Source organism: Rhea pennata, chromosome 5 (assembly GCF_028389875.1).
Source record: "Rhea pennata isolate bPtePen1 chromosome 5, bPtePen1.pri, whole genome shotgun sequence".
Lineage (NCBI taxonomy): Eukaryota > Metazoa > Chordata > Aves > Rheiformes > Rheidae > Rhea > Rhea pennata.
Window position 1 is genome coordinate 56,764,871 of NC_084667.1, and position 16,624 is coordinate 56,781,494.

The following is a 16,624-nucleotide window of genomic DNA, read 5'->3' on the forward strand; positions in this document are numbered from 1 at the left end:
CCGCCGCTGCCGCCGGGCTTGCTGGAGGAGCTGCGGCAGCGGCGGCGCGACGTGCGGCGCTTGGCGGCGGGCGGCGGCGGGGCGGCGGCGGGCGCGCTGGGCTGCGACGCCCTGCGGCGGGTGTCGGGCGCCAGCGTGGTGGGCTGGGGCTTCAGCAAGGTGGTGCTGCGGGCGGCGCTGGCGGGCGGCGGCGCGCTCGCCCTCAAGTCGGTGCACGGCGCGGGCCGCGAGGTGCGGCAGTGCGTGCAGCGCTACGCGGCCCCCGCCGGCTGCTACCGCCTGGCCGCCTACAAGCTGCTCAAGGAGGTGGCGCTGCTGCAGCGCCTGCGGCACCCCGGCATCGTGCAGGTACGGCGCGGCGGCGGCCGGGCGCGCCCGGCGCCGTCGGGCGGCGGCGAGCCCCGCGCGGGCGGCGGGTTGCGCGGGTGTCGCGGCGGGCGCCGGCGCCGGGGCTGCAGCCGTGCGATGCGCCTCGTTCATAGGGAAATTCCCCCAGGCCGCGTCCTGCATCGCTCGCCGCCGCAGCCGCCCGGGGCCCCGACGCGGGAGCGCGGCGGGTCCCGGCCCGGCCCCGGCGCTCCGGCTTTGGCTTGCCGGGAGCACAGCGCGCGCGGTGGTGCCCGTGGCTCTAATTGACTCCCGAGGGCTGAGTCGGTCTGTCGGTATTTATTCAGCCTCCCCCAGTCCGCCTTGCTGCCTGGAAAGCCGTCCCGCGCTTCCTTGCATCCTGGCTGGCACTGCTCTGAGACTGCTGCTGCTCTCTCCGCAGCTGCATGGTCAATGCTATGATAACAGCGGAGATCCTGAAGTAAGGGTCACAGCTATGCTGGAGCTGGGATCCCCCCTGGAGATGATTCAGCTTCTGCAGACCCCCTGGGAGGAGAGATTTAAAGTAAGAAAACAAAACAAAGGGAGTTTTCTCAGTAGCTTTTAGACCTCGAACTGAGTAGATGTGAAGAGCCCATGATGACTGCCGGGGCAAAAGGGATTGTCATGCTGACACTCTTGTTTGCTCCTGCAAATTACCTTTAAATCACTTTATTTTTGGTCCTTTTAAAATGCATTAAAAATAGCCATAGTCCAGAGTTTCACAGATAGATTTCTTTCCTCTAACGTGGCTTAAAAGAGGAATTTTGCTGGGAAGAAATGGCAGCAAAATCTTGCTCAGGGTTGTGCTGGTGTGAATACACGGTATTATACTACAGTTTTAGTTGATTGTCTCCTCCACAGAGGGACTAATGGCTTTCATGGCCAGACGCATCAGCAGACAGGGACTGACTCAGGAAAGCCACCTAACCTTGCTATGTGTCTGCTGTTGGCTGCCTGTGTATTACCTATTTCTAGGCAGCAAGCTGAGCAGCCTGTCTTGCTGTGTGTTTGTGTGATGTTTCTGATCTTAGCCCTTTAGGTACTACTCTAATACAAACACTGCTAAATTGCTTTCTTCATGCTGTAGGTGATAGGATCACATCCCTGTTCCTGGTATCTGTCTTGTCTCCTAAACATTACACATAGAGACTTTTAAGCTCGCCATGAGCATAAAGGACTTAAGACATGGCAGGTGCTTTGGTTATGGCATGTATTACAATTTTGCCTCAAGGTCTCAGTTGGGGGCTGATGCTACTTGTTTGCTTCCTGGGAGGAAGGACAGCATCAAGTAGAAGTGTGGGTACTTTAATGTCAATACAAAATGTTTTGGGTAAAATAAAATCACAGCAAAATTCCCAAAATAAAATTCCTTGCCATGCTGAATGTTGAAAATGAACCTTGCTGTCCAAGCCGGAGCAAGAGTGTGGCAGCTGGACTCACTGAGCTGCGGAAAGTGAAGCTGGGTTCACTTCGACTTGATTGCTTCACTAGTGAGGTTAAAATAGTGTCAAAGCTTCCAGAATCATTTCTCCTGACCTGTGGAGTTCCACTCTTGCTAGCAAGCTGTTTTATACTGGCTTCTGCATAGGTTTCTGTGCACTTCGTCTTCTCAAAAACGTAGACATCTTCTACAGAGCTGAGAAACCAATATTACTGGATTTCATGGTGGCATTAAAATTTTAATAATCTTTCAATAGCTCAAGGCACTAACACAGAAAGTAGACTGACCCTATCTAGCCCTGTTTCCTGATTAGGGCATCTAAATGGATGGGATTTTCCCTGTAATGAGCTGCATCAGATACCAGGGAGTCTGTGAGTGGTTTCAAGTGAGCAAACGCTTGTGCCTGCATAGATCGCTATCTGAGGCAGAGAGACATAGTGCAGATCTGACTGTGGCACACCTGGCTGAGGATGCAGTTAATCTGACCCTAGGACTCCCAATAGTGAATGAAAAATGCTATAGCTGCTTAAAGTGCTGGGTCAGTGTAAATGCACTCTTTTAGCTGCAGTTTGTTCAAAAGTTGCCTACAAAGCTTTATGCTGGATCAGGTATTCTCTGACCTTTCCCTGCTGCCAGAAAGTTGACACAAAAGCAGAAAGCTGGCATAAAATACATTGCATACTTTGGCTAGTTTTTCAGAAATATGATTTTGTGCCCAAATTTGTACAGCTGAGTGATGCAGCAGCATATGAATCTGGTATTAATGACCATGGAGACTCAGTCTATATGGAGCAGCATGGGGGAAGGGAGGGGAAGGTATTAATTCTATGCCAGAATAGAGGGGGAAAAATTCTTCTGATTTCAGCTAGCAAATCAGTACAGATCCTGAAACACGAAGGCTGCTATAGTTTTTCTCATAGCTTTCTCCTCTAGTTAGTATAACTGCACATCTCTTTTTTGTACATACATGTTTTTAAAAAAATGTTGCTAAACTACTTACACAGTCAAATCCTGTGGCAATGTTGATAATAAATTTTGTAGCATACATATAATTACCTTTTAAGTACTATATGCTTTTTTGCCTTTAATTTCATTGAATGCCCTCTCCTTTGTTCTATTTCCAGTTTAATAGCTGTTTTTCATCTGTTTTTCCATGCATATTCATCTTCTCTTTCTCAGATTTGCCTGAGTCTTGTGAAACTGCTGTTTTACTTGGCACATTCCCCCCTGGGTTCAATAGTCCTCTTGGATTTCCAGCCAAGGCAGTTTGTTATGGTGGATGGAAATCTAAAAGTGACAGACCTGGATGACGCCAGCACCGAGGAGCTGTCATGCAAGGAAGATAATGACTGCACACTGGACTTCCCTACGAGAAGCTTTCCTCTCAAATGCTCTACAGCTGGGAAGTGTGAAGGGATGAATGAAAAGAAGAATCTTTTCAATGCATATCGGTATGTCCAATTAGCTAGGGAAGAAAATCTGGCTTGTTTGAACTCACAGAATGCCGGTAGCATGTAGTATCTCACATTTCTTCCATGCAGTGTTTCCCCCTCACCTCTGTCAGAGGGTAGTTAAGGATTGCTTTGAAGCAAGTTTATTTTCCCTGTAAGGCAGGAAAATAGTTTGGTTGTTGTCTAGGGAGAATGTAGGCATCCTTCTTCTACTGCTCCCTTTCCCTAATGCCCTCGAGAAATTTGCTTCAGAGGTTGCACCTGTGGATTTGCCTTTTGCCAAACAAGACCTACTAAAAGCCCTGTCATTTGAAAGCCACCGGCTGTGTTTGCTGGGAGCGGTGGCAGTGCAGGCTGCCTGCTGAAGCGCATCGGCTCTGACCCGCTGGTGCTGGGAACGGGCTAGCTACCCTTACCGTTGAACTCTGCCTCTCTGCCAAAACTGTGGGCAGCTACGGAACAGTAATGAAACACCCAAATGATGGGCGAGAGGCTGAGGCTGCTGCATCACTTCACATAGGCCCCCAGCTAATCTTTAAAGTGTGATGACTTCCACTCACCATTGATGTTTGGCAGATCGGGTGAAAGTGGAAGTCTTGGCAGCTGGATATTTATACAGTTTTAGTGACTTGTTATGGGAGCCCTTGTTGGCAGGACTTGCTGTTAAAGGGTGAATCCCTGCATAGACTGTTACAGCCGTGCGATGATGTATTTATCTCTTGTAAACAGGAGTTTTCTGGAGGGTTCAGAAAATAAATAAGAGAGTATTCCACCTTTCCATGGGTAATCGGGTTGTGAACCCTTTTCAGGGCAAGAAGAAGGTCTTGCATGAGTCTTCTTTTGTATAGGTCTTTTTTATTGATGTCAAGTCCATTGGTTAGTGCACAAAAGCTGGGTCCAAGGAGTACAAATGAGGGAAAGCTCCATTGCTCGAGGCTTTGAAAGCTGAAGTGTGGTGCTTGGCTGCACTCTGTGCTGTAAAGACTAAGCTTCCACATTAGTCCGCAGAATGGTCTGTGAGATGCCAATGAAGTGTTCAAACATAATTTAAGAACCAAGGTAGACTTGCTAGTCACATGGGGCTAATCAAGCCAGAGGAAAATGTAGACAACTTAATCACTAAGGAATTTGAGCAACTGTATTCTAATCTGCCTGTGGGATTTTTGCAGGTATTTTTTCACCTATCTTCTGCCACACTCTGCACCTCCACCTTTACAGCCCTTTTTAAGTGATATTCTGAATGCAACAGGTACGGGCTAATATTCATAAACGAAGGCTTTTTTATTAGAAGATTGTAGATGGTATTTTTCTGGAATTACGCATCTCCTGTCATTTTTTTTCTTTAAATGTAGGTGATTTACGATATGGAATAAATGAAACCCTGGAAGCTTTTGAAAAGGTTTTACATCTGTACAAGTCTGGGCTCTATCTACAGAAAAGACCTCTTCTTTTAAAAGGTACATTATTTCAGATGCTTTAAGTAATACTAATAATTCCCAAGGGAGCAAGAAACTTTCTAATTGGCCAAATTCTGACTTCTCTTACATTCAGACAATCTGTAGTTACAAGAAATAGAATTCAACATCAAAGTATCTTTCTTTCCTCCCTCATTTAAGCAGTCTGTTGTTGTTTCTTTATGGGAGTTATGCATGATTACATTGTCTTGCAAAGTAAATGCCGTACAGACAGTCTGGCATACATATGAACATATGTTTGCACTACTTCTAAATACCGTTTTCAGAACGGGCATCAGCCTGTATTTTAAGTGAATTGATGTATTTGCTATAGCTTAAGCAAGTAGACCAGAGAAGTAAACTTGAGTCTCTCGTTTTCTTCTCTCTTCAGTGTCGTCTTATTCTCTTGACAAATAGAGCAATTTTTCAGGTTGATACACAGTCTTCCCCTGTTTCACTTGATGGCTTCTGGCTGGTCAGCACAGTTTATTATAGGAGCACAAGGTGTGTGGGGGTCACGCAGTGACTCAGCTGAATGTGGCTAGAGCCTTGCTGCCCTATTATGTATCTTTTTTTTCTGAAGACCATTCCTCTGTTTGATGTATGGGTAGATAAAGGAGCCTTTATCAGTCATGTTCTTGTGTATAAATGGGACCTATTCCATGGTAGAGATGTGGCTGATCATCCTTTCCAACTGGAAAGGCTCGGAAAGTCCAGCAGTTACTATGGCTTACATTTTCCTGAGTGTTTCCTTGAGGTGGTGGAGGAGTGATGGCAGCTTGAAGAAGGAAATCACTTTGTGCTCAGAGCAGCTGGAATTGGCACATTTATGAACAAAAATAGCAGGGCATTTGTGCTGAAGGATCAGCAGTTTTGACAGGAATTGCCAGTGTTTTCCTATGATACCTACCTGTTGACTTAGCAGTTGGCCCAATAGCAACATGCTAACGTGATCACCGTCCCAGAGGTGTGGGAGGGTGGGGAGAGACTCTTAGTGAGCAATAACCTTCCCATTGCCTGCTCAGGCTTGTCAAGTCTTTTGTGTTCTGCTGGAACAAGATTTAGCCTCCCTTTCCTCTACTGTGGCTCTTAAATCTCCTGTTCCTGTGGGTGGCACCACAGTGTGTGGGTCACCGTGTGCCCCGTACTGCTACATGGCAGATCTGCAGTTCCCCAGGGAGCTGGTGCTGCTGTCGGGGCTGAGGGCACCGCTGCAACGTTGGCTCCTTTGGATCCCTGCTAGAACAGGCCACTCCTCATTGCAGCCTACGGATGTAGCCTCTGCCCTCTCATGCGCCCCCGTAGTCTCTCCCTGCCCCTTCATCCCATGTTGATTCTCTGCAGGAGAGAGCAGGCAGATCTCTCAAGTTTCCATCTGTTGAGGAATTGCTGCCCAGTGCTTGATAGGAGAAGTAAAAGTAAGGACTTGGGAGCTTTCTACTTTTGGAGCTTCGCTCACTCCATTTAAGCAGATCAGTTCAACCTATCGCTATCTCATTTCAGTGAAGAATTTCACTGGAGTGCAAAGTGTAACGTTTATGGTGTAACTAGTCATTGAAAGTGCACTTAGTTTCTCTAAATATCGTCTTTGTGTTCCCAGAATACATCTCCCTGAAGGGCTTCCGAACTGTGGAAGTAGAAGACTATAAATGCTGGCCCTCCTACAGCCACCTGCGATGCCTGCTGTCTGTCCATGGTGCCGAGGAAGCTGCTGCAATTTGCAACTCCCAGTCCCAATGTCAGAGTTTTATTGTCACTCAGCAGAGGACATGGACAGGTGAGCTTGGGCCAGGACTGAAGGTCTTGTAGCAGGAGCGTGAAGCCAGTGACCACACGGTCCCCCAGCTTCATCATTCGTAAGTGGGGATAACACTGCTGCCCTCCTTCATAGTGCCTTGAGTGTACAGGTCATATAAGAGATGACTTTCTTGTTCTCAAGGCAGGTGGCTGCCATGGTGGCCATCCAGGTGTCAAGAGTATTTGCAAGGAGAGAGGTGCTCACATAAGAGAAAAAATGCACTCTCCTTCTGCGGATTTCTGCTGCCTTTCCAGAACGTATGATATTTTTCTGAATTTTTCTCTCAAATTTTTACACAGCACTGCTATGTCATGTTAAACAGTTACTTATTCCACATGGAGATGGCTTCATTTTGGTGTAGGTTAAACAATTCCTGTGGTATATATAGTTTTCAAAAAGCTGTGGGGTTTTGTGAGATGAGAGCAGCTGTGTAAAAGTAGGTGGTTATTACTGTTGTAACTGGAAGAATTACAAGAACTTGTAAGCTGTTATCCTCTTTATCAAAGCTAAAGCCCCAAACCAATGGATTTCACAAATGTCCCTGTAATTAGCTCTGATTATAGCCTTTTATAGCTAGCGTGTTTTCGGAATTGTATTATGAATTACCTCATTTAGCTGACACTTCAATTGTGGGCTAAATTGTTACTCATAAAGTAAAACATTAAATGAGGTAAATGAGAGTTTTCAGTGACAGCGCTGAAGAGTCGTGCCTTGTCAGCTCACATGACGAATTCTGTTAAAACAACAAAAATACAGTCTTTCATGAGTTTGTGTGGAACTGGCATGTGTTTAACTATTGACATAACAGTGCTTGCTTTGATACAACCTAAATCTCTTAGAGCCAGTTTCGTACTAGCGATGGATGGTGTGAGTTCTGCTTGATGTGTCACATTCGGTCTCCTAACAGGGTGCATGCTAGATGCTGTGTTTAGTGCATGACCGGAAGGAACTGCACTTAAAACTGTGCAAAATGGTGCAGAGTAAGAGCCCGCGTAGAAGGGCTCATCCTTTCTGCAGTGCCACGCTGTGCTTGCCATCCAGCGCTGCGCCTGCAGTCTGTTACGTTTCTCTTGCTGCAGTTTTTCTTCCTCTCGTTTTTACAGTAAATCTTTGCAACTGAAGATAACGAAAGTGTGTGGCAGGCCTCTGAAATACTGACTGCCCAACTTTTCTGTTTGGATTAATGAGAGCTGTGGGAACATGCCAGTCCCTCTTAGTGCAACTGTGTAAAGCAAAGCAAGATGTAAAAGCCTCTTGGGCCTGATTTTGCATTCCTTGTACACGCTTACTGAGCGCAGTCAGTGTCTGGAGTACACTGACAGTGTAAAACACATGTACAGCAGGGCAGAATGACCCTCCTTGGAGGAAGTATTATATTCCTGTGTCTTTTGGAAGAAATAGCATGAGGTCTCCTCTATTAAACTTGCATTTTTATTTCCTTTCCAGGACGCCCGCTCGCCTCATTTCAGAGCAGTCCAACTGATTTAGTACCGGATGTTAATGCTGTAGTCTATATTAAACGATCAACTTCCTCAGAGGAAAGACTTTAAAGACATGAGATCACATAAAAAAATCCTGGGAGGAACAAACCATTGGGGAGAATTTCAGCTACTGAAAAGAATGACATCTTTTATTATGCCTTAGGATGTGATCTTGCCAGCTCAGATTGAGTCAAATGCTGCTGTCTCCTTGATCAAAGCTCAGATTTCTCATTGCGGGATGGTCCCTTCTCCACAACCCTGCTAGCTTGTTTATCTGTTCCTGCAGTCCGTTGTTCCTCATAAAGGCGCCAAATTTTAGTCCAATGTTACTAGAATGTGCAGTACCTAGCCTTGCTGTTTCAGCTACCAACTTGACAGCCAAGAAATAGAAATAATTGCAAGTGACCTGGCTGGAGTAGGCCTAATTAATTCAGCAGTCTCTGAAAGCCTAATGAATAATGCACTTTGGAGAATGCAGTGGCTCCTCCTGCAGCCACCAACAAGGATTTCATGACATTGCAACTGTAAAGGTCTAGATTTCAGTGGTAGGGCCGAGATTGCATGGTTGATATCCATAACCAGAGGATGATGATGGGAGAGGTCTTCAAAGGAGGGTTTTGGTTCAGTTCCTTCCAGGGCAGGGAAGGAAGGTATGTACAGATCAACTCTGGAACCATATATAGAACATTTGTGTGCAGGATTTGGGTTTTACCTATGTGGTTTGTAATGCCAGCTCCCACATATCAACCTTGAAGGTTTTTCTCTGTTACTTTCCATGAAAGAGTGAGACATTCAAATTATTTATGTATAAAGTGTTACTCTGTATGGTAAAGAATGACTATGTTTTTTCTAGGCATGGTATGAAAAGCTTTTTTGGTTGTTTTTTAATCGTCTATGTCTTTATTGCAACCAAATGAAAAAAGTGTTCTTCACTTCTGCTCACCTAGCAGCATTACCTACTGCTGAGGATGACCTCAGGGCATGCTGCTTGGCAGTGCCTGAATGTGCCCAAGTCCCTTGGGCTCTTAGATCCTGGAGAATACTATCTGGCTGTGCTTGCAGGCTCACAGGTATAGAAGAGAAGTCTGGTCTGAAGAATCTCTTGGATCTGCCCTTCGCTCACTGTAGATAGATGTAGCCTCTGAAAAATAGGTGGGTGTTACTGTATTTTCAGGCTGTGAGAGATGGCAACATAATGTGCCACTGCTAAGAGTGTCTGAAAACACTGGTTGTAGAGTTTTTTGCTATCTTTTTTGTAACACGTTCAGAAAAGCCCTACTCAATGCCAGCCTCACTCCTCTGCAAGGGAAGGTCCCTAGCAAAGCCCTGCTGAGGAGATCAATGCTGCAGCCTGTGTGTATGCAGTTCTGGTTTCCTCTGAGCTTGCACCTCTATGCAGAAATGACTGCTCTTGGGACATTGCCATTGACTCGCTGGAGCCTCATGTGTGGGTATTTACAGGTCTCTGTAGCAGCCTGGGTACCCCCAGACTGATGCCTGAGCTCTTGCCCTGGGTTGTGCTCTGCTTTTTGCAGTCTGTCCTGCGTTTCCTAATGCAGGTGCTCACCTTTCAGCTCGTTAGGGCTCTGTTAACCCACAGCAATGCCATTGCAGGGGGGCTTTCTCATGCAGTATAAACCCTGCTGCTCGCACTGAGGCTAAGCTACCCTGAGAGGGATATCAATTAATGAGGACTCCTCATTAGCACAACAAGAAGGCTCTTCTTACCGTGATGGCCGCTTTGCTGCAGGCTTTGTGAAGGCAATGCTGTGCGAATGGGCAGCCATAGACAGTTCTCCCTCACCCTGGGTCCTGTGGAGGTCGAAAGAAAGGCCTGGCCAGGGGTCCTCTGTTTTTTTGCACTGAGCCCACTGAGCAAGGCTTCAGCCATCTGCTATGTGGAGCTTCACGTCAGCAAGCAGTAACCAGTTTATTCCACATCTCTCAACCTTACAAGACACAAATCAGAACTATATCCCCCAATGGAAGGGCGAGCCTGGGGTCGCTTCAGAGAGGAAGAGATAGACTGTGAAAACTCAAAGGTTAAAGTGATTCTGATTTGTGTTAGATTTTCCCGTCCTAAAAATCTCTGCTGGTAAGAAGGGAAGGCCAAGGCTCTGCGAACACTGTATTTTAGTCATGACACACTCCTTTCATCTTGAAGATTTTCCCGTAAAACTTTCATCGTATTATTTATTTTCTGCACATCAGAGTCAGGTCCAGCTCGTCAGCAGATAGGGCAGGGTACAGCGCTGTTGTTTGTATAAAATCAGGTTCCAGTCTCAGACCTAGAGTTGTTGGATTCTGTGAACAGAGATCATATCATCCTGTCTTGGAAAGTTTTGAGCACACAGTGCTTAACCAATAATAAAAAATATTAATAAAAAGAGAACTTAAGCTTCAAAGAATCCCAGTTGCTTGATCTGCTTTCACCATACCAGATGGCTTTTGTAGGAAATTTAGTCCACTCTCTGCAAATGTAAGATACCTTCTCAGAGCCCTGATCCCATCAGTGCATTCATCAGGTTGTTTAATGACACACACCACTGTCCCACTGGGTATCTGTTACTCTGAGTTGGAGCTGCCACGTGTCTACATCCAGCTACCTTCCATGCCTCCAGCAGTGTAATGCCTCTCTCTGTGTGCTGCTAAGATTTGTCCTTTGTTCATTCTCTTGGTGCAAATTCTGACATTTGCACCAGTGAAATGAGGAATAGCAAAGACAATTGTTCACAGCCACTGGTTGGGGCACAGGTATATGTTTATGTCCAATTCTGTTCATGTGCTAGAGACTTAGAAGACACTACAAATGTGTTGTTAAAAGTGTATGCACCCATCCTCCCTGCGGCCAGATTCAGTATGATTTGAGATGACATCCTAGTCAACCACTAGTCAAGTGGTGCCTGGTCAATGCTGGATTTCTAGGGAGAGAAAACATTTTATTGCCCCTCTGCATCTAGAGCAATAGTTTGAGGAAACAGCTGCCAGAAAAGGTAGTCTCCACCTTGCTTTCTCCTAGCCTCTTCTTGCTGCCCTCTGCTAAGAAACCTTTTCCAAAGGCACTTTTGGTTTAAATGCACGTGAAAGTAATTCTGTGCAAGCCTGCAGTGACTGGTGATGACCCTCAAGCCTCATGCAGCCCATGAGCTCTCAGGTCAGCTTCTGGGCCAACTGTGCGTGGAGCACCCGGGCTGCTGAACACGCTGGAGGTGAGTCTAGAGGAGGAAACGTATTCTGTACAGCCCTTGTGCACCATGTGACTTCTTTATAGCATACTGTCTTGATGTCCCATCTCATCCAATTAGTCTTTATTCATTCCATCCCTTTATTAAATTATAACTGTTTCAAGCAGCTTTGCATTTCCAACTCCAGTGAAAATTTCAGTGCATGCCTAAAAACTGTATTTCAGTCACTATGGTACATGCAACACAGAGATATAAACGTTTGTTGCTTTTAAAACTCACAATTGCTGGAGTTAATTTGTCCCTGCTATCACTGATCAGTATTTCAGCCACCATTGTGGAAGATGTAACAGAGTAAAGTACTTGGAAGGAAATAGCAGGGGATCAATTGCAATGGAAACCATGTGTGCTGGAGGAATAATATTTACCTAAATGTGTCTATCACAACTTCCCAAAGGATACAGCTATTAGGAGAAAATAGATATGAAAATATTGCCTTCACAGATAAAAGTTAGAAGTATCATTTTTAAAACACAAACTTTAATATTCTTAATTAATTCCATATTGCAATAACAGAGATAAAGCCACATCCGTAAAGGATAATACCATGTACTCCAAAGATATAAACCACAGTTTAATAAATAGCAACAGATGCAGAATGACTCATTCTAAGTATGTTTGCATGTGCATTTACATGACTGGTGAATCCATCCTTGGCTGAGGAATGGCATGAAGCGGCAGAACTGATTAAAGAAAAGGCAGCTCATGGTGCATCAGTGAAGGTTCACATAACAGTAAAAATAATACCTGTATTTTTGCATTACATGTTTTGCAAACTTCAATGACATTTTCAACAACATTCAAATAGATGAACTTTCAGGTTTGTCTGGAGCATTTGTGAAAACCGGGAGTTTGTTACAAGCAGCTGTAGACCCAAATCACATGCCTGGGTTAATACTAATTTTTGTACAGTCTTGTACAAATTCATGAACCAAACACTGATATTTGTGTCTAAAAGTCAGAGTACTTCTGTCCTACAGGGACAAAGCACCTGTTTTGTGGTCCACTTTGAGGAGTTAGTGAAGTGTAACTCCAATATCTAGAATACCTGGTCATTATGGCTTAATAAGACTTAAAGTGAAATTTTCATCAAATTATCTATAGCGCTTTCACTTGTCTTTCTCCTTCTTTAAATTGTCCCAACATACCAAAATGACGTCAACAGTAGTGTGGAGATGGTGGTGGTGAATGAAAATTTGTGCAATACAGGCTTATGTAAGGAATAACCATAAGCTTCCTCTGTAACAGGTGCTTAAACTTGGATGGTGAATTTGCCCTGAATGCTCTTTACAGGCTAATGGGAAAATGTATCAGATTACATCAAATAAGTCTATGTGCACCAAGGTGGGTGACAGCCAGAGGGAATGCTTGTCAAACTCTTCCACTCAAAACTCAGCTCTTGGCTCTGTCTGAGAACTTCAGACAACAAGTTGTACTGTGGAGCTTTTGCCTTCCCGGTTGATGAGCCTGCATGGCAGGAGTGCTGAACCTACAGCTGTAGGAGATTTGTCCATGTGGCCTTGGAGGAGATCAGCATGCTGATGCCTTTGAAAAAAAAAGACATGCTTGGCCTTTCTGGGCATCGAGCGACATCCATGCACTGTACCCACTGCTGCACTGCCCTATCCCCAGGCCTCCTGACTACCACATCAGATCTACATGTGGAGATGGCTGAGGATGCTCATGTGTAGACCTGTTGTCCCAGTGCCCACATGTGGCCCCACAGCCTCTCAACCTTGCAGCCAGCACATGCGTGCTAATATGGCCAGGGAGCCACTAGATCACTTGCTGTCAGAGATGAAAAGGTAGAAGTAGACATCATATAGGAGTGGTCTAACCACAAGACAAACCTGTCTTTGATTTATAACTTGTCCATCAATTCTAGATTAGAAAGTGCTAAATACTGCGTAGTAATAATGCCTTGTAAACAAGGAAGGGTAAAGCTATGTTGAAAACATAATGCCTTAACTACACTGCACTATTAATATGCTAAATCACACTTTCCAAATCCAAGTCTAGATGAGACTTAAGAAACCCCATCAAAATCAATGGCAGTTTCTCTCAGACTTTTTGGATGAAGTCTATTGTCCTACTTAGAATATTGGAAATGTATGATCCAGCCTCATAATGAATTAAAACACCAGCTGCTCCCTAGGCAACAAAATAAACAATGAAATTTTCAGATTCTCATATCTGCAAATTATGTCTCCCCACATAATGTCTTTAGCAAGTGAATTGTTTTTTCTGCTGGGAAAAACCCTGCTGCAAATTCTCCCACTGCCTCAGATGACAGATCAGAGAGTTCTGGCTCAGATTAAAAGTTTGATAATGAAACCTGGGGACACAAGTTAATCATCACATTAGGTAGCCAGAAAGGCCTTTTATGTATGTCTTGGGGACATTCGGGTGCAAAGGAAATTTTCTAAGACTTCAGATGGAAAATATTGAGAAACATCTCAGATAACTAGGGGCTGTGTTTAGTTCAGCACTGTTCCTCGCCCGTTTGGAGAGGCAGTTATGAACTCCCACTCCTAATTAATCTTGTCCTTGTTTGTTTCTCCTGATTTCTTAAATACGCAGGACACGATTCATTGTCCCTCTTGGCAGAGTTAATGCCACGGCTGCATTTTCAGGGGAGAATATTTCACTTTGCCTAGCAGAACTTAACTATTTTTACATGACTATGATAATTACATGACCTCCAAAGGAAAGCAGTTATATGGGACTAAATTCACTCTTACTCTACAACAGTATTAAACCCAAAGTTTTACTAGCGTGGCCAAGGACCAGGTCAAGACTTACTCTAGAAATAAAGCACTGCATAATCGTTGCAATTGGCTTGTTTAGTGATTTGCTGTGACTGTTAAAACCTCCACTGAGGCTGCTCCAGCAGCTTGAGCTGGGGCAGAGCTTCAGCAGTCCCAGACCCACTGAGACCAGTTCCTTTCGCTCTGGCAGCCTGTGCTCCCCTGTCCAAAGCATCTCCCCACTAGCACTGGATCTGACAGTGGTTTTCTAAGTGCGAGGGCCAAAGCACACTGTTGCTTCTGCTCTGTTTTATATACACATCTCTCAAATTCTTTGTTTGGAGCTGTCATTTAGCAGAACAGCTTCAATCTTGCCAGGCTGCAGGTGAGCTGTCTTGGGAAAGGTGAATGGTTCCCATGCCAGAAACCAAACCAAAGTTCTACCTTCCTCCTTAGAAAGGCAGCTTTACCTTGCCTGAACCACATCCTACAGAGGACCCTGAAGTTGCATGTATCAGCTTTGCACGTTCATGTGTAGGAAAAGAACAGGGAGAGCAAAAAAACCACCCCACCCTCTTCCACTTATTTGAGATCAGAAAGAGAGTGTAGGCTAAGCCTGGAGGACTGGATTTATGGATTCAGAAGATCATAGTTATTAAAATGTTATGAAAGTTTTCCTCTGCTTTAAATGCATAAATATGCAGATGAAAGGAGCCATGTGATCTGGCCACCAGCCACGCTGCTGCAGGCTCGGCCTAATTATCAGCTGCCAGCGCTGCTGCTTTTTAAGTGGTGAGCATGATTAAAGATGCAAAGACAACCGAAGAAAGTAAGATTGGTTCTTACAAGGCCTGCTTCTATTTTGTAACCACATGGCAGCTCGGCCTCGGGACTGAATCTGCCCTTACAAGCTGAGGGAGAGAAGTTCTGCTGATCAGACGGTTTCTTTTCAACCACGAGCTCCACGTACTCTTGAATGCATCACGTTCACAGCAAGATATTTTGCCAAAGCAAACTGCTTTCCCTCCCAGCTCCAAGAAGCAGAGCGCTCTGTAGCGCAGCAAACAGAGCAGGTGTGACCATGGTAGGTGAGGGAGGGAGTCAGATACTTCAGAACCGTGGTCCACCCTTTCGCTCTCTCCTAACTGGAGAGGTCCTGAGTCATTTTAAACACGCTATGAAAATGGGATTTCTGAGGGTTCTCCTTTCCCTGACGACAGGAAATATCATGCGTTTGGGGGAGAACCGCAGCGCGGTGGGTAAGGCAGAGAGCGGGGATTCTGCTTCCCAGAGCTGCTGGGTTTCTAGCTCGGCTTCGTAGCTGGTGCACCTAGAGCAAGGCCAAATAGTCCAGCCGCATCCGTCCTTCCGTGATCCGTACTCGCAGGGGCACAGGGCCTGGCTCTGCCAAGTGACATGCTTTGAGCGTGCCGGGCGCGCAGGGGGGTTTTGCAGCTGCATGCGGTGCCCTCCCGGCGCCTCTGCCCCATCCCGGGGTTCGCGTGACGGATGCAGCGGGTCAGCTCCACTGGGAGCCCCCGGCCGGCCGACAAGTGGCAGGCTGCCCTGCGGCTTGGGCTGCTCTCGCTTCACGGCTTTCCAGAAAGACCAGCGGTTTGGCCGGTCTTCAGCTCCGGCACGGAGCGTGGCAGCGCTTCCCCACGGGGTCCCGGCGGGCGGCCGACCCGCCGCCGGCGCCGAGCGTGCGCGCGGCTGTCGCACGCGCTCCACACCGCCCACCGAGCTCCCCTCCTCCGCCACTTACGAGCTGGGCACTTAAGGAGCCGTTTCGTCCTCTGAGAGGGAGCAGCACGCGAATGAACGCAGCTCTATTTCCCCCCAAACAGGCTTTTAGACTTTGTCTTATATTTGTCAAGAAATAAACCACGCCAAAGAGATGCAGCTAGTCTGTTCCAAAGCTGTGATTTAGGAAGCCCTACTACAATTTTGTGTTCCCTTCCAGTGTTTTGTGTTTAAATAGCGAGACTACAGCATCAGTGCTGCTCCTGAATAACCAAGCATCCTTAAAGAACTATTTTATGATCACAGGTTCACTAAGGTTGAGATTTGCATTTTTCCTATTGTGCTTGCTCTGCGCTGCTTCCCAGATCGTGCTCAACCTTTCAAGAATAAAGTAGTGTTAGGCACTAACTGCTCATTAAAATCTATTTTAAATCATAATCTCTTTTACTATTTGACAAAACAAACATGCTTCATCCTAGAGATTATCCTATTCCAAAAGATAAGGAAAATGGGCCAGATATCAGTGCTAATTACCCTGTAAAGGACATTCCATACTGATGCAATATATTCAGTCAGGCCACAGAAGTCTGGGCTTTTTTAATCATTAATAATGCATAAGCATGCTGCTCTTTCTAGTCCCAGCCAGATGCCTCTGTATTATGAGACACTCTCACTAATATATTCTCTGGTAGAGGAAAAGGGAATTAATCACATGCAGGGAATGGCAGGAGTATATATATTTTAATAATTCTCTGTCTTCTGTTCCTGGAATTTGTTTGCATTTAAACATGAGGACAGTCCTCTCATCAAGGATGGGATAGGGGCTGCCTGTCAGCCTGCTTGCTCTCGCTCTTTTCCCTTCCAAGATTTATTCTGGAGGAACTGTACAGCAGGGTGT

The 16,624-nt window shown here is 45.7% G+C and overlaps 1 protein-coding gene across 1 annotated transcript; it reads left to right on the forward strand.

Annotated features, from left to right (window-relative positions):
* LOC134141464 (extracellular tyrosine-protein kinase PKDCC-like) lies at positions 1–10,402 on the forward strand (the record flags this gene model as incomplete). Its single annotated transcript, XM_062577695.1, has 7 exons — positions 1–348; positions 770–892; positions 2,990–3,261; positions 4,431–4,510; positions 4,614–4,718; positions 6,316–6,492; positions 7,960–10,402. Coding segments are annotated over 7 exons (1,209 nt in total), but the record flags the coding sequence as incomplete, so codon positions are not given.
* Positions 10,403–16,624: the final 6,222 nt, after the last annotated feature.